This window comes from Mugil cephalus, chromosome 4, assembly GCF_022458985.1.
Source record: "Mugil cephalus isolate CIBA_MC_2020 chromosome 4, CIBA_Mcephalus_1.1, whole genome shotgun sequence".
In the NCBI taxonomy this organism is placed as follows: domain Eukaryota; kingdom Metazoa; phylum Chordata; class Actinopteri; order Mugiliformes; family Mugilidae; genus Mugil; species Mugil cephalus.
The window spans coordinates 14,306,454-14,324,359 of record NC_061773.1 but is presented as its reverse complement, the minus strand read 5'-3'; the positions used below and the strand labels follow the sequence as shown (position 1 = coordinate 14,324,359).

General features: G+C 40.6%; 1 protein-coding gene across 2 annotated transcripts in view; it reads left to right on the top strand.

Moving 5' to 3' along the window:
- The first annotated feature begins 987 nt into the window (after positions 1–987).
- unm_sa1614 (un-named sa1614) overlaps positions 988–17,906 on the top strand; it is a 19,869-nt gene continuing 2,950 nt past the window's right edge. For both annotated transcript variants that reach the window (XR_007112561.1, XM_047582163.1), the window contains exons 1-26: positions 988–1,909; positions 5,777–5,849; positions 6,041–6,186; positions 6,688–6,762; positions 6,857–6,906; positions 7,049–7,178; positions 7,288–7,373; positions 7,461–7,536; positions 7,974–8,054; positions 8,133–8,230; positions 9,013–9,082; positions 9,664–9,751; positions 9,886–9,934; positions 10,334–10,506; positions 10,655–10,788; positions 11,587–11,678; positions 11,768–11,954; positions 12,530–12,615; positions 12,718–12,833; positions 13,084–13,151; positions 13,433–13,540; positions 13,768–14,050; positions 14,656–14,820; positions 14,925–14,988; positions 16,214–16,257; positions 17,345–17,499. Coding sequence is in view for 1 of the 2 variants with exons in the window: in XM_047582163.1 (XP_047438119.1) it covers positions 1,784–1,909; positions 5,777–5,849; positions 6,041–6,186; positions 6,688–6,762; positions 6,857–6,906; positions 7,049–7,178; positions 7,288–7,373; positions 7,461–7,536; positions 7,974–8,054; positions 8,133–8,230; positions 9,013–9,082; positions 9,664–9,751; positions 9,886–9,934; positions 10,334–10,506; positions 10,655–10,788; positions 11,587–11,678; positions 11,768–11,954; positions 12,530–12,615; positions 12,718–12,833; positions 13,084–13,151; positions 13,433–13,540; positions 13,768–14,050; positions 14,656–14,820; positions 14,925–14,988; positions 16,214–16,257; positions 17,345–17,499 (2,823 nt within the window). In the remaining variant the exon portion in view is untranslated. The remainder of the gene's footprint in view (positions 1,910–5,776; positions 5,850–6,040; positions 6,187–6,687; positions 6,763–6,856; positions 6,907–7,048; positions 7,179–7,287; positions 7,374–7,460; positions 7,537–7,973; positions 8,055–8,132; positions 8,231–9,012; positions 9,083–9,663; positions 9,752–9,885; positions 9,935–10,333; positions 10,507–10,654; positions 10,789–11,586; positions 11,679–11,767; positions 11,955–12,529; positions 12,616–12,717; positions 12,834–13,083; positions 13,152–13,432; positions 13,541–13,767; positions 14,051–14,655; positions 14,821–14,924; positions 14,989–16,213; positions 16,258–17,344; positions 17,500–17,906) is intronic.

The window sequence follows — 17,906 nt, the reverse complement described above, 5'->3', positions numbered from 1 at the left end:
GCAGCAAGAAAGTCCATATTTTAAGTTTTGAGTGACATGTCTCCATAAAGACAGATTAAATGACTGAGAGTAGATGAAGACCATCATCATCTTCACCTGGTCATTCTCACAATCCTCTCACTCTTTGTTTTTCTCATTGTCGCTGCAGAAAATCACCTTCCTCAACATTAAAGGATGAAGAAAACAGAGTCTTTATCCCTTCAAGCTAAATGTCCCTGAATGTCTCAGTCTTCTAATCCTGCACCAGGTTATTTAGTCTCAGTCTATCTCCTGTGTATTCTGTTCCTCTGAAGATTAAATTAACTTTGTATCCAGAACAAAGCTAAAAGACAAGAAGTTTCATCCAAGTAGCTTGTTCAGCTGTTACATGGCTGATGGGGAGTTTAGGTTTTTATTTGGAACGTCTGTAGGTGTTGCACACCTGCAACTCTCACATGCTGTGGTCTGTTAACACCCAATACTGACCTGTAATCTGATGTTGCTGCATGACTCAAAAACAGGAGAGCTCGCTCTTCACATCAGGACTCAATGGACAAGAGACCAACTTCTGAGATCCACATTTTGGCCAGAGGAGAAAACTGGAAACACCCTCTCTGAGTAAGGGAAGTGGACTGAGATTTAATCTGTCTGAATATCTGAGTGTAGTGAAGGATCCCCCAAAGATAAAATAAATAAATAAATAAAAAGCTAAAGGAAGTAAATTGACATGAAACCCATTTGTAAAATAAAAGCAGGAAAGACTCAGTATTATAACAGCCGGAGTTCAGGACATTAATCATTAAGCATCAGTTGATAAAACAAAAAGCTGAAGAAACAACTTGGATGAAATGTCTTGGGTTGTTTTATTGATCTATAGTCACACTGAGAACCCTCACACATAATTTCTTTCTCTTGTCTTTTTTTTTTTTACATATATAAATAAAACCTGGTCTGATATATATATATACATTTTTTAATTCCAACCTCAAACCTCTCATCCTCACTTAAACCACATCTTTCACGTGAATCAAGCTGATCTCGGTGTGGACGGATTTATTTCAGGGGGTCTCTGTCCTCCGGCAGCAGTGCGCGCCGCCGCGGCAGGGGGCTCCGCCGCTGTGCACCGTGAACGCGCCTTTCCATGCGGGTTGAATAAAGAAGAACAGAAAAAAAAAAAAAAATCAGCTGGTGTTGAAAAGACATGCAGCCGTGGCCGGGGCGGAGAGCAGAGACCGGTTTTATTGTCTCGTCGGAAGCCGGTCGCCGGTCCGCAGGCTCAGGTTCTCCTCTCTGCTGCTCCACGCTTTGTCAGCCGCTTCCCGCACGGACCCGGGTGGGTTTGTGGGTTTTCCCTGAATGAAGCAGCTCCTCCACCGGAGGAGGAGGCGGAGGACTCGTTAGTTTTAAAACGCTAGCGAAGCGGCAGCGTTTTTATTGTAGTTTTTACTCTTATTATTAATGTTGTGGAGTCAGCGCTGTTTTTTATCTTTTAATTATTTCGTGTTGGACTGATTCAGCTTTTGTTTGGAGGAAAGAGACTGGCGGAGGAATCAGATCTTTAATTACATCTTCATCAGCAGGTTAATGACAATTCTTCTTCACGGGTCTGTGCTTGGATTATCCCACCTCAACACAGTGGATTTTTTTTAATACATATTACTATTAATTATTTATTATTTTTTATTGTTACTCTACGTTGCGTCCTGCGTCCTCGGGTCTATTGTTTGGATTTGATCCACCAGCGCCGGACTCTCCCCTAGACTGTCCCGGTCCGGTCCAGTGTTGTCCCGGGTTGAGCAGCACCATGCCAGAGTGTGTATCGGTGTGTGAGTTCGTGCAGGAGGTGCAGGACGACTGGAGCTCTCCGACCACCTCCTCATTCACCTCCAAGATGATGAGCTGCAGAAACACCGTCTACCTGCTGGAGGAGGTCAGTGCCGGGAGGTTCTAGTGGTTCACTCAGAGCACAGTTTATCTAGTTTATCTGCAACAGGACTCACGTACCTGATGAATAAGGGGAACCTACAAATGGTGAAGTCATTATCTAGCTTCCATGCACCAGACATGGCCGGACTTAATTGCTGTGGGGTCCTGGGAAAATGAGCTGCTGTGGCCCCCCATTCACTCCGAAGACCTGCCCCCCCTCTATGCTGCTGTCAGTGTCTCTAGCCCAGCCTCCTACAGATTACATTAACAGTAGGCCCGCTGCTCTGCTACATTAAATTTGTATTAAATGAAACATAAAGGCCCCGCACAGCCATTAAGTTACTAGATGATTGGAGATCTCTTTCAGGCTGCTCTATTATTCTCATTTTTTCCTGGGGTGTTGAGTCCATGGACATCACATAAAGGCCAGCGCAGCTCTGCAAACCTGAAACCTGCCCAGTCAGGATCAGTGACAGAGGCTCTGATGAACATTAGCAAAGACGCAAAATGTCACTTCCATTAGAGAGCTGAGGTTGTGACGTCGTGTTGTGACGTCGTGTAGTGACGTCCGTGCATTTCTGTGCACTGGCCTCCAATGCAGTGGCTTTTTTTTTCAGAGTTACCAATCTGATCAGAGAAGGGCGTCAGCGTTGTTTGCTTGGGTCCCAGGTTGTGTAGCCGAAAGACCTCTTGTGCATTATATAGACTTTTCACTAGAGTTAAGATGATGATTTTAGACATTTAGCCTGGAAGTTACACCAACTTCCCCCATGCACCATTTTATTTTTTTTTTTTGTGGTGTAAAGTTGGTCTGCAGTCTCTCCGTTGGGAACTGATTACACTCAGACAAAGATCTGCTGCCAATCAAATCGTTTGGTCGAGTTGAGGTGGTGACAGACGGAAGAGAAACACATCTTAGAGATGTGGAGTTGAATTAGTTTACAACTAAATGCCTCAGATTATCCAGTTAATGCAGAAATATTTCTTTTTGCACTATGAAAAACAAATGACGCGCAGGCTAGAAGACATGTAGAAAACTACACCATCATAGTTAGGTTTCATATATTAAAGAGCAGGCAGAATGAACACAGGAGATTATCACAACTGAATCAAATTATTAATATTCTAAAAACATTGCCTGTTAATCGCTTAATAATAAAAAAAGTGGTGAAGAGACGCTTCATAAGGTTGAACTGCAGCTAATTGAATTGTTTCAAATCCAGATTTAAATGTTAAATTAATCATTTAACCTTGAAGTGCAGTTCAAAACGCTGATGCTTTTCAGTATTATATGCGGGAGGAGTCAGTATTAAAGGAGTGTGTTTCTGCCACCTGAGGCTCAGAGGGCACCAGATGTCTATTCTGAAGCCCAATAACTTCCACATTGTTCCTTTGTGCATTTCCAGCTCTTCAACTCATTCATGGCCGTAAAGTATCTCTTCAGTCAAGCCTTGACATTCAGCCTGAAAATGTTTGAGGAATTCTTTGAAGGCCGATGTGTTACTGAGAACATGAGAACATCCACAACAACAATAAAAATCTTTTAATCTTTTAACATCGGACAATGCGCTAACAAGAGCAGTAAATAATCAATGCGATTCTACTTCGTAGAAGAAGATGCGACTGATTCTGTCTTTGTTCCTCTTTTCAAACACTTGTTGTTTTTCTACCTCCATGTGTGTGTCCCCCCCATCACGTCTCCTGAGTGCGACAAACATTTGCAGAATGACCGGATTTAATCCAGCCAGAGAGAAACGATTTACATGGTTATTAGGAGATAATATTGTTATTGAACGGAACAGATTATCACATTTTTACACCACCACTCTCAATCAGATTGATAATTCCTAAAAATGCAGCTACTGTTTAGTCACAGCGTTGACAAAGAGGTGGATGTTAAACTGATTAAAATTAAATTCATTGATTTAACAATGAATTGAATTTTTTTTAATCAAGTTCAGTTTATTCGTTTGAGTTCAGATTGTTTATGTAGAAGCTCTTTTACCACCTTCACAGGCTCCATCAAAATATTAGTTAATTTTTGTGCAGTATGTGTTTGTTTTAAACCATAGTAACTAAGTAATTCTTCAGTCAGACTCAAACACATCTCTTAATCTCTGCGTAGTCGTGAAGAATCTCTGCTGCTGTGTGACGTTTGTGTTTTTGGACGCTTTAAACCCCCCCCCTGTGGAATCACTGACCCGGAGACTGGCCTGAAAAACAGACTCAAACTGCCCCCCTGCCAACGCCGTGTACCCCCGACAGAGTCAGCATATGTTACCACGGCAACAGATTAATCCCCATTAGCATTCACTGTTATTGTTTAAAGGTAATGAGGAGGAGTTTCAGAGGCGATTATCAATGAAGTTATGAATTAATCTGTCTCCTGCAAGCAGGTGCTGCATTCAAGGGATGATGTAAAGTGGTAAATTGTAGCTTTTAGGAGAAAATGGAGTTAGATATCCTTGTCACAGAGTCAGACTGTGTGATCTGTGGTTCTGATTTCATAATGAAGATTTATTCCTTTCAAACTTCCTTATCAATTAATTGTTGGTTAAAAAAAAAAAAAGTCATGCTGTCAGTGAGCGTTCATGGCCCTTTTTGTAGTGACTCATTCATCGTCGTGTCTAATTGGACTTCTGCAGCTTTTCTTCTTGTCTGAACATTCAACTTCTCAAATACGTCATCTACAAGATAAACTCTAGATCAACAGATCAGCATGACTCTGAAGAGCACAGCTCTGTGCAACACTGATACAAACTGTCTTCCCGGCCTCCTCGCCTCCCAGCTAATAACAGCTAATCTCGTTTCCTTTTTTGAACGGTGAATACAGACTTCTGCCACCTGCTGGTGTGAAGAGTGATTTCCTCTTGGTGCAGATTTAGGCTAAAAGGTTAACCCGGTTTTCATTTCATCTCGTTTCCACCTCTGTCATCTATGTACTTTTTACTTCATAATATTAATAGGTTTGTACTGAGTTCGAAAGTAAAAGTTCTCCTTTTGTAATCCCGCAGTTTTTTATTCTTATTTTTTTTTGAGGACTAGTTTATTCTGAGCATAATAAGAAAGTAGTAAAGCGGCTGTCACATGATCGTTTTAGACCCATGTGGCGGCCTACATGGATTTGACGAATGTGAGGAAACTACTCACAGAAGTCAACGCACTATGTATCTCATGCCCACAACTAATCACAAGGTAAATTGACAATCAGGTTAACTAAGAAAAAGAGCCGTTGTTTGTTTCCATAACATATGGAAAAAGATTTATTGTTTCTATAACAGTCTAGATGAGCTGAGTTTAAACAGCATTCAGCATCAGGCATCAGTTACAACCGTGAGAACTAGATTTGAGTGAAGTCTCATAAAATTGATCCAGTGTTAAGTCCAGAAGCACCAACACAACATATTGTGCATGTTTCATATGAGTCAGTGACTGTTTTAGAGGGAATTAAACACTGAAATTGTTTCAATCTACTTCTATTGTGCAAGCCATGGGTTGTTATTTAAGCAAAAAAAAAAATAAAAATGCCTCCATTGCATTGTGTCCCACATGACATGAACCACATCCTGAGACACACACATAAGAAAGACGGAGACAGACAGAAAAATCTGTGAGGATAGACAAATCCATATCTTCTCATCTTTCCAAACCCTGAGTCAGACTGAAGCTTCAGTTTGAGCTTGAGCTGCTTCCTGTGGAGATTTGACCTGATGAGTTGATGGTTTACACACACAGGAATGTAGCTGTTCTGTTGTCAGAACAAAGCTCGTCCTCCGTGCGTGTGTCGAGTCAGCAGGTGAAATACTGCTACACAAACCACACACACTGCAGACCCACAGACTGATCGTCAATGTGTGTGTTTGTTTTCCAGGCTCTGGACAGTGACAGGTTGGTGCTGCAGAAGATGAAGAAAGCTGCAAAAGCCAAATACGCAGCAGGCCAAGGTACACACTTACACACACGTACTATGTTTCTGTCTTTGAAGATTGATTCACACAATGTGTTTCCTTGTTCCTGAGAGGTTTTAACATTTAAAAAGTTGTAGGGCCCAAATACATGACCCCACAAATACAGCCTGCCCCCGCAGTGACAGTATTCTGCACTACTTCCTGTACTGACGCCGTTTCTCTCTCAGACCACGTCTCTTACCTGGAGCAGTATATTAACTCCATGGAGAAGCTGTCGGTCAACTGTCACTCAAACGGAGAGACGGAGGTTGGCTCCGCCTTCTGTCGCCTGGCGGACTTTTCCAAAGAGCTCGTCTCTCCCATGAAGAACCTGGTGAGTGATGGCACGGCAGCACATAGGTCAAAGGTCAACACACCAAATCTCATTTCCAACCCAGTGACTGATGGTTAAATGGGTTATTAAAAAAATCAATATCATTTAGTCATGTATTCCAACTTTCCCTAAGAAACATTGTAATTGTTATAGCTCAAAGATAAATGGGGAAGACATTCATTTTTATAACAATCCTAATTTATGAATTGATATTTTTAATTTAGAAAGTGTATAAATTAATTGACCAACATTTGAGCTTTAAAGTTGTGTTCAGAAGTTGCACAGATATAGTATAACTTTCAGTTAGATTATTCATTCCATACTCCATTGGGAAAACCTTGGATTTAAAGTAATTTGAGCCTTTGTGTCGTGGAAGATGCCCCATGTCGGACGTTATCCTTTTGTTGTACCTTTATTTTTGTCGTTAGTGGAAGATGTGTATAACAGAAGTGAGACATTGTGTTGACTGTTTCCTGTGTTTGTGTGTGTACATGTGTACAGTTGAAGAGCATGCTCCACAACATCAACTTCTTCTTGGACTCTCTGGTTAAAGGAGATCTGAGGGAGGTGAAGGGGGTGAGGACTTTGTTTTTATCATTGCCTGCGCCGGTCATATCAGCTGTGATGTGATGTCATTAATCGGGTCAGTTTGGTTCTCAAAACTCTGCAGGACCTGAAGAAGCCTTTTGAAAGAACGTGGAGGGATTACGAGAGCAGATTGTGAGTAACAATCACGCTGAATGATCTGAAAATGCTAGGATGTCATATATTCTTATGCATTCAGATATCACATCCTGAATGATTTAGGAACATGGGCAGCTGGTTAAAGGCCTTGTCTTAGTAAATAAAGTATTATATGCAGTAAGCAGGTGGAGAAGGAGAAGAGGGAGTTGGCTCGTCAGTACGGGATGGTGAGGACCGAGGTGAGCGGAGGAGAGATCGCAGAGGAGCTTGAGAAGGAGAGGCGCTCTTTCCAACTGAGCATGTGCGAGGTGAGTGACTCCTCCCCCTCAATCCTTCCTGCTGCTCCTCAAAACCCTACACCGACATAAATGGTCTCTTTCCTCTCTGTGTCTAATAAATGAAATCCTCTTTCCCCAGTATCTGATCAAGGTCAACGAGATAAAGACGAAGAGAGGAGTCGACCTGCTGCAGAACCTCATCAAACACTACCACAGCCACAACAAGTGGGAACTACAAACAAACACCCACACAGACAAAGCTGCGTAGACTAAACTGACATGCTTGTATTTACCGTGCGTGTTTGTGCGTAGTTTCCTGCAGGAGTGTGTCTCCACCACTCAGAGGCTGACGCAGTACATGGAGGAGCTGAACGGAGTCTTGACCACGGTAAGACGCGAACAACGTGCGGGAACATTTACAGCAGCCTGTAGGGGGCGCTACGGGTTGGTAGCATTAGTCCTGAAGTTAAAGCACAAGGGCAATGATGGTTGTGTTTACACAGACACTAGTATTGCGCCAATAATCGGAATAAAAATGCCTCAGATTCAGTGGGGTGGTGTAAACCTACCTGAAACCAACTGTGTATAGATTAAATACATGGATGAGCGTAATATAAACTAAATAAACTATAGTTAAATGATTTATCCCCTGTAATATACGCTTGCAGCTTTCCTGAACTCAGCCAATCGCATAAGAGTTGATCCCAGTGCCCCAATGTCTCTGCACATGTTGCCTTAATTTCAAAATAGGAGCGCATCGCTATTAATTTAAAGGTAAAGTAAAAATAATTACAGCGTTCAGGCGAGTTGTTTGTGCGTCTGCAGGTGAAGCAGCGTCAGGAGGAGGAGAAGAGACAGCTGTGCACCCTCAGAGATCAGCTGAGACCGGTCGTACACACAGAGCAGGTCAGAGACACAAACACTGACACAGACCAACATTATATTACTGCTCCACGGTTAATTAATGTGCTTGTTTGTGTGTAGGAATCTGTACCTAAGCAGGTGTACAGCATGCATCAGCTGCTGGGAGACAAACAGTACGGGACAGAGAGAACGGGATTCCTCTACAAGAAGAGTGACGGGTAAACACAACACAACGCAAACTATAAGGGAATTTTAGTAAAATCAACTCAGTATGTAAAGGTACTAATGGAGTATTTTTCCTACTGCGTATTACTGAGAAGGAGGTCAACTTTGCCAGATCGGCAGTTTCATGCCTAGTTGAGGTTTTTTAATTTTATGTAAATTTTACAGTTGAGCAGGTAAACAAAGTTTGTTTTACAATCTTTTTGGCATTTTTTGTAATTACTGTTAATGCTCATTTGAAACAAAACCAAAGTGTATTTACTTTTCCCAGGGCATTGTGTGTGTGTATGTGTGTGTATGTGTGTGTGTGTGTGTGCGCCTGTGTGTGTGTCTTTATCTATGTGTGTGGCTTTATTGTGTCTAGACATAAGCAGTTTTTTTTTTTTTTTTTTAATAATAGGGTACCCTAGCGTAAGAAATGTGCTTAAGGTACCTAACACAATATCAGTCTTATATTTTGGGCAGATTTGTGTGTGTTTTGGTCTTGTGCTGGAAAACCCCAACTGTTCCAGACAACGCTGGAGGAATTACTTCCTTAAAGTCTAAACTCAGGGAACAAAACTGTGCAGAAAAGTACAAAAGTATAGATTGTGAGACTGACTGAAACTAACCTCTGAGATGTGCACTGATATGTATGTTTCAAGTCAAACAACATTTTCTTCTGTAGTTAAAAAATGAAATGTGCCCTCACAAAGATAGTCATGTAACTCTGTGACACACACTAACACTCACAGTCAGTGTTAGCAGTGTAACTAAAGCTGTGTGTGGTGTGTTTCAGATTGAGGAAAATGTGGCAGAAGAGGAAATGTTCCGTCCACAACTGTTATCTGACCATCGCACACGCTACTGTGAGTGTCTTTGTTTGCGTATGTGTGTGTTCAAGTAGACGACCATTAACCTTGAACATTAGAGTTATAATCCTTCATATTTTCATTCAAATCCACAACAGCAATATTGAAGATGCACAAAGAGAGGAAAAAAGTTTGTTGTTTTTTGTTTGTTTTTTTAATGTTGTGATCATTTTGCATCTGCATTCAAATTAGATTAAACTTGTACAGTGGAAAAACAAAGTGTGCATCCATGGAGACTTTGTGGTGGAGAGCTTTATTAAAAAATGTGCCTCATTAGTTTGGAGTCATTTTAGCATCTTATGATGTGCTGTTCATCGCAAGTGTCTCATAAGAACTTACAAAGCACCAATAATTGAAAAATGATCATTAATGTCTCGGGTGTATAAGCATTTTAGAAAAGAAAACCCTTAATTCACTTTTTTTTTCTACTTGATCTTAATCACGTCTGTATCTAATAAAAATAAAAACAAAATAGGTTTTTATTTAATTTTCTTGTGATCTATGGTTTATAATTTAATTTGTGCTCCGAAGCTACAAGGTGTTATACACATAAAGACTTAATTAATTCTCTCTCTCAGCCTAATAAACCTCCGACCAGGCTCAACCTGCTCACATGTCAGGTCAAACCCAGCGTGGAGGACAAGAAATGCTTCGACCTAATCTCTCGTAAGGGACACACACACACACTCAAACAAAATAGAAGACAAGTTAAAACACTTTATAAAATACAGGTCAGTGTGTATAAATGAAACGTGTAAAAGTTGATTCAAATCACGTATAACAAACACTTTCCCTTCCAGATAACCGAACTTATCACTTCCTGGCTGAGGATGAAGCTGAGTGTGTGGCGTGAGTCATAAATAAACTTCAGACCGTTGTTAAAGGGTCACTCTACCACTTGTACATCCCAATCTGTTTGCAGCTCTTTGAGAGTACTTGTGCATATTTAATGAGGTTTTACGGAGGATATTTTGTCTCTAGAGGGAAGCATGAATGACTTCAGCTGATGAATCTTTTGAGTCTGTGTTGGTCTGATCTGGAGACAACATGTGTAGTGATGTTGCTTTAGCTAGTAATATGATAACTCCAGAAAATTACCTTTCAGTGTTTGTGTTAGATTGTGGGACCTAGTTTTGGTAAAGAAGAAGATGGCTCACATTCTCACACTCTGCAATGCTGTACTCTTTTTTTAGGTTGTCATAAAATAAAAATGATGCATTAAAATGTGTTGTGTGTGTGTGTGTGCAGCTGGATCTCGGTGCTCAGTAACAGTAAACAGGAAGCCCTGAGCATGGCTTTGGATGGAGGACAGAGAGGGGGAGGTGGAGCTGAGAGCAGCGTGGAGGATCTGACCCGGGCCATCACTGACGACATCCGGAGGATGCCGGGAAACAACAACTGCTGTGACTGCGGTGCCCCAGGTGATGAAACCAACACTTATACCACGTAAAAGTTCCACTGTCTCTAAAATACTGTCGATGTCCAAGTGGTCAGAGGTCACACTTGGTTTCCTGGTAGACTTTTAATGTGCAGGAGATGTTCAGGTGATCTCTCTCTCCTTCTCTGTAGATCCTGGTTGGCTCTCAACAAACCTTGGCATCCTGACTTGTATCGAGTGTTCAGGGATTCACAGGGAGATGGGGGTCCACGTCTCCAGGATCCAGTCTCTGAGCCTGGACAGTCTGGGGACCTCAGACTTACTGGTAGGATGGAAAGCTTTCAAGCTAATCCACCAAACAGTCCACAATATGGTCATCTGGTGGAATTATACACCGAAGAGGACAGTTGCATCACCACAAAGTTTAGGTTTACAAAGTTTGAGCTTCTCCATCCAATCAGCTGACATTTAGCATCTAGGTTCAGCCAGCCTTGAGTTAAGTGTCCAGGTTCAGTTAGCTCAGAGTTTTATTAGCTTATGGTTAGTGTCAAGATTTAGGCCTCTAGTTAGCTTAGAGTCTGCATCCAATTTCAACTAGAGAGTCCTAAAGAGTTAGCTTCCTGGTTCAGTTAACTTGCAGTGAGTTATATTGTGGTTCCAGTTAGCCTAGTGTTGTGTTTCTGTGTGCAGTTAGCTTAGAGTTAACATATAGGTTCAGCTAGCCCAGAGTTAATCTTCATGGGCTATTGAGTTTAGAGTTAGCATCAACTAGCACAGGGTGAGGCATCTAGATGCACTTAACTTCATGTCAGTTTCTAGGTCCAATTAGCTTAGGTTAGCTTGAAGGTTCAACAAGTTAGGGTTACAGTTTAAGATTCAGTTTACTTAAAGTCAGGTTCTAGGTCCACTTAGCTTAGATTTAACTTCTAGGTCCACTTAACTGAGAGTTTGCATTAAATTTGAACTAGCCACCAAAGTTGAGTTCCTATAGAGCCAGCTATAGGTCCAGTTAGCTTAGCCTGTAGTACAGATAGCTTAGAGTTAGTTTCACAACTTTTTCACATGGCTATAAGTTTGTTTGTTATTTAGATTTATACATAGATTTCAACTTTCTCTCCCTCAGCTGGCCAGGAATGTTGGCAACTCTGGTTTCAATGAAATACTGGAGGCGAACCTGCTGAGTCCATCACTAAAGCCCTCCCAACACAGTCACATGTAAGACGCAGACTCACACACAGTCCATCGTTATAGTATTAAATGTTTAAACTTTAACCAATGTGATACTGTACATTGATGGCGCGCAGGGTGGAGCGTAAAGACTTCATCATGTCAAAGTATCAGGATGTTCACTTTGTGAGGCGGGGCCACAACTCCGCTGCAACACTGAGACTCAGCCTGCAGGAGGCGACCAAGAGCTGTGACATCTACAGTCTGATCCAGCTGTACGCTCAGAGGGCAGAACTGAGCCAACCGCTACACTCACACATACAGGTATACAAACAAGGTACACACACATACAGGTTTACACGGGTACACACTTACACAGATATACACATACTGGTATACACAGGTATACACTCATATAGGTATACTCACTCATACAGGCATGCACAGGTACACACTCATACAGGTATACACAGGTACAGATCCATACAGGTACACATACAGGTTCGCACATAGTGGTATAAGCAAATAGGTATATGTACAGGTATATATACAGGTATATACTCACACAGATATACACATAGTGGTACACAAGTGGTACACTCTTATATAAGTGTACTTACACAAGGTACACACACAAACAAGAATATATAGGTATGTTCGTACAGGCATACAAACAGGTATACACATAATGTGTTTATACAGCTTTATATTATACACAGATATACACACAGTTACTATATACACGTAAGATATACACACATAGAGTTGCATTGTTTATATAAGGTACACACAGGGTATGCAAACAGGTACAAGCTCATAGAGGTACACTATATAGATACACACAATATAAAGCTGACGACCCATAACTTTACGTACTGACTTTGTTTCCATGCCAACAGGAGAAAGGGGAGACGGCGCTCCACTTAGCCGTCCTGTTGGCCGATAGGACATCACTGCACATTCTGGACTTCCTGGCTCAGAACTGGTCAGTCCGCTGTGGTGACGTTAGTGAGTTGTGACACCTCAGAGTGAGCTTGTGTCGATACCTGTGCGTTTACCCGTGTGTGTGTTTATGTTGTACTTGTAGTTCCAATGTGGACGCGCAGACATCAGCAGGAAACACGGCGCTGCACTACAGCTGTCTGCACAACAAGAGTGATTGTGTGAAGCTGCTGCTGAGGGCCAGAGCCAACACACACATTAGTAAGACACGGACACACAAATGTTTGCACCATCGCTGACCACACAGAAAAGATTATGCTTTTTTTTTAAGCCATCAGCAATTTTAAAAATAACAGGATTTGAAATAAAAATTTGAGGTATAGACATTTTCAAAACTTCTAGATGTGTAACTTCAGTCATCTCATCACCACAAATGTAGAAAACAAATTTCCTGTGGACGACAGAAGACGTCTTTGTGGTATTAATATCGTAATTGTTTTGTGTTTTCCAGAGAATGAGTTAGGAGAAACCGCCCTGGACATGAGCCGCAGGCTGAAGCACAGCCACTGTGAGGCGCTGGTGAGGTCATCCCTAAATCTACTTTTTATGTCACAATTTATTTATATTATGTCCCCTCTCATACAGGCTTACAGAGGACTGACAAAATATTCAAATGTAAAACAAACAAACAAAAAAACCCAAAAACATTTCAAACCAAAGCACACGGGGAAAACAATAATTATTTATTATTATAATTAATAAATAACTTGACTAAAGACAGATGAAATACATTAAAACAAGCAGGAAACAATAATTTAAAGCGTGAATGAAATAAACTGACAATGACTGTGCACTTGTAGCTGCAACAGGCCCAGTCCAACCAGTTTGACCATCACGTCCACGTGGAGTACGAGTGGAGGCTTCGTCATGACGACATGTACGACAGCGATGACGACTTTGATGACAAGGTAACCGTGGCAACTCACAGTCTGCTTCTTTGTTCAAGAGGAAAACCACCAAGGTTGAGCTCTGTTGTCTCATTTTGAGTGAAGATTATTATTAAATCTGTTTCCAGTGTGTTAAGCTGGAATAATGTCCATTACGAGGAATTAATGGCTGAATGTACAGATAAATTATTTTTAGTGACTTTTCTCATTCGTAACTGACGTCACTTGTCTCTTCCCCGCTGTTTCAGAACGGCCCAGTGAAGAAGGAGCGCTCATCTTCCTCCTCATCCTCCTCCTTCACCCCTTCCTTCTCCTTCTCCTCCCGCCCCTTCAGCTTCAGTCAGTCCCTGTCCTCCTCAAACCACATGTCCTCCCCCGGGGCACCAGCAGGAGGCGGTGGAGGTCTCCTGAGCGTGGGTCGGAGGCTCGCCATGGCCATGGAGCTCCACAGTCGCCCCTCTGGCTCCGTCCCCAGCCCTCCTCCTCCTCCGCCATCCTCCCCTGCTCCCCCGCTGCCTCCCAGGGTCAAAGGTGAGCTCCGGTCGTTGCGTATTGACTCTCTCTTTCTTCCACCTTTGTGAACATTATTTTTCTATTCAAAACAATCAAGCTGAAACAAAGGTCAGAAATTATCAAGTAAAAGCTCCTCTTCACATAACGGCATTAAGAAAATATACTTATATTTTGATTTCCATGACATTCATTACTCTTTTTGTTGCTGTTGTGGTTTTGTTATGAAAAGATGACAAAGAAGAGATGTGAAAAGATATTTCACATTAAAAATCTTCCAGTGTTTATGACCAAATACCTGCAGAACTGACTATTAAACTAGTTAAAATCAGTCTCTGTTGTAGTTTGGAAAAAGCTTTTATCAGAAACGGCAACGAAAGCTCAACCTGAAAATCATATCGTGACATCTTTAACCTCTGATTAAACGGCTGTGCCTCTTGTCAACAGACAACGAATTGATGAGATTTTAATGAAATGAACAGTTTCAGTTACAGCTTATGAACAGCAGCAAACAGCAAAGATGAACTGTTTTCGACTTAGTGCCAACCTAATTAAAACAGGGGAAAAACAGGGAAGCTCTTTAGTAAAATATTCACTCTTTGTGCGTGCTCTTGTTTTGCCTCCAGCTCCCAATGTTCCTCCTCCCCCTCCTCCCTCTGGAGGAGACGGAGTGGGTGAGGAAGAGGAGGACGAAGGGGAGGTCTTCTTCTCTTTGACAGGAAACAGAAAGATGACTCCCCCTCCCATCGCCGTCCGACACAAGAGGAGTTGCTCTGAGTCCAGCAAGCACGGTAACATCAGAGAGACACACTGCAATTAATGTCTCAACATAGTACTGTGTTATTAACTCTGTGTGTGTGTGTGTGTGTGTGTGTGTGTGTGTGTGTGTGTGTAGATTACGGGTTGCCAACCAGTCCCAGGATCTACAGCGGCCCAGACTCCTCCTTCAAGAAGTGTGTGTGAGTATCTGAGTGACAGTCGATCTGAATTTGACACAAACTCATCACAACATCACTGCAGTAAAACACATCCTCTCATACGGTGCAGACTGAGTGTTGAGATCTGCTCATGACCAAACTGATTCACCACATTTAAATCCATGGATCACTTTTGATAAGACCAACAATGCCCAGACATCACCTAAACATCACAACCTGGTTCTTGTCAAAGTCAAATTCTTTAATTTGCCCATTTTCACTTCTTCTAATACAACAACCTTGAGAACAAATGTTCACTTGCTGCCTCATATAGCCCCCCCCCCCCCCCCCACACACACACACACACACACACTCTTTAATATTTACTGTATCCGTATTGATATGAATATCTGGGGCAGTGAATCAGAAACACTCTCTCAGAGAGGAACCTCTTAAAATGACTGGGAGGAGCAGCTTCATATATTACATTTAATTAGTGCTTTAAGAAAAATGTCTCATTTTAGTTCAGCGGCCACATACAGTCCAATCCCGATCTGGAGCAGTAACACAATAGCGTATAAACCTTTAAATAAGGACGTTGTTTTGGTGCAAATAAGTACATTATGAAAGTATTTACAGTTAATGAATTATAAATGTTCTATAATGTCATGAACAAATGGACAATTTCTGTATAGCTTTATGTCTTATTAAAACTGTGTGAAACTGAGGAATAGCATTTACTGTTATTGGAAAAGTTGCAGTTAATGTTTTCAATGTAATTTTTGAACTTCACAAATTCATCGTGGAGGCCAGATTAGACACTTTGTAGGGCCGCTTTTGGCCCGTGGGCCATTTATTTGACACCTGTGGTCTAAGCTGTTCTTTAAATCAGACATGGATAAAGAGACATTAGCTAATCTCAAAGTGTTGGTGAAATGAATAATAATAAGGTAATTTTATAGTCAAAAAAATATTATGTACGATATTGTAAAACTCTCTGTATTTGACAGGAACCTCTATTGGCCTTTACACACACATGTTGTTTTTTAACTTTAGTTAAACCTGTGAAACAATATTTTAAATATAAGGGAAATAAATAAATATTTATAAATAACTAAAGATGTGTTGAATATTTCCATCAAATGAGAAGCTGAAGACATCCAAATGTAGAGACTACACTGACCTCTGGTGGACAGAAGCTGAACTAAGGATAATAAAACGGAGTCCTCCTCCCTCCTCTCCTCTCTGTTTGTCTTTGTCTCTCTAGTCCAGCTTCACCTCTCAGCTCCCTGACTGAACGACCAGACAGAGGTACTTCCTGTCCTCTCAGATGCACATCTGTTATATCTGCCTGCAGTCTGTGGAAACAATCAAGTCCAGCTGTGATAAATGTTCACTGACAAGTTCACAATATTTGAGCAGGGAGCAGAGGAGGACACAATCTGGTTATGATTTTTAACTTGATACTTTAAACAGATACGTTTGGTTGAAGATTTGTTTTAATTACAGGTAAAAGGAGTTTTTGAATTGTTTTCCAGACAAAAAAAATATTAAAGTAATAAGGTAATCCACATATTTGTTCATAATGGAAGTCATTTAATTGCATTTCCATCCTCCATGGTATCATTTTCTTTTCAGAGCTTTAAGACAAAAAATATAGCTTTTTTTCCCCCATTATTTGGAGACACTAAATCAGTCAAGATGTTTTGCTCATTTTTGTTAGTTATGCAGCTGTGGCAAACAAAGAAAAATGTGCTTTAAATTTCAGAAGCTTTATAGCAGCCACTGTTTCCACATGTGTTATGTAATAGTAGTTAGTGTTGCTCTGCTCTGCACTGTTGAAAATGGTAAAAATGTTGTAACTGGTGCTATAGGAATAAAATATTTCAATTGATTAGTCTTAGATAAGAGATAAGATAAGATACTTTATTGATCCCTGAGGAAAATTGTATATTTTACAGCAGGAGGGCTAGATGGTGCAAAAGTAAAAATAAATAAACAAACTAAGAAAAATATCAAACAAACACAAATATATTTTGGATAAAAAAGCAAAAAGTATATCCTGTTAAAAATAATGAATCCATAGATTTATTGCATTTCTTAAACATTTCTGTACATTTATTTTGTGAATCAAAGTTATTTTCATCCTTTCAATTGTTACATTCTGTGTATTTTTCTCTTCATTACTAAAATGCAGTTTGATATTAATTTAAATTTTTGAAGAGGAAGTATAGTGGGTTTAACAAGATTATTTTAACAAGATATTTTTGAAAACCGTCCAACAAGTGATTTAAATAATAGCACAAAACTGTAAAATATATTTTTACCTCGATAAAAATGTATTAATTCATTATTATTCATGTTAGCTACAATTAACTTTTCACATTGTCTCTCGGAGGTTTTCGGAGGGCGGAAAGTGACGGTAGCTCCTCCCACTTCCTGTATCCTGCCAGTAAAGCTCCGCCCAATGGGTCCCCCACCAATCCACGCTCTCAGAGCTTTGAGTGCGACAGCAGAGGCCCCGCCCCTCAGCCGCTCCCTCGGCGATCGTTGGTGAGATCTTATAAAAGACATTTTGCATTTTTGTTTTCATGACCTTCTAATATCTGGCACATCTGTTCCCACTCATCAGGGTAATCAGACGCAGGCATTATTACATCAAACTGAATAAATTAAATATCTATTTATAGTTCAACAACTGAAACAGATTCTTAAAAGAAGATAACATGTAGTGAAGGAAGTACAGTGGAGGAAAGACAAGTTACATAAAATTTGTATTAGTAAAAATAGACACAACCATGTAACTGAAAATAGAAAAAAAGCTAAAAATATAAATTAAAATATAAAATTGAGATACAAAGGAAGAAACTCAAATTAAAAACATTAAAATGTTATGAACAAGGTCCAATGTGTATAAATAATTACTGTGTGTCAGTATAAATGATCATGTATTTATACAT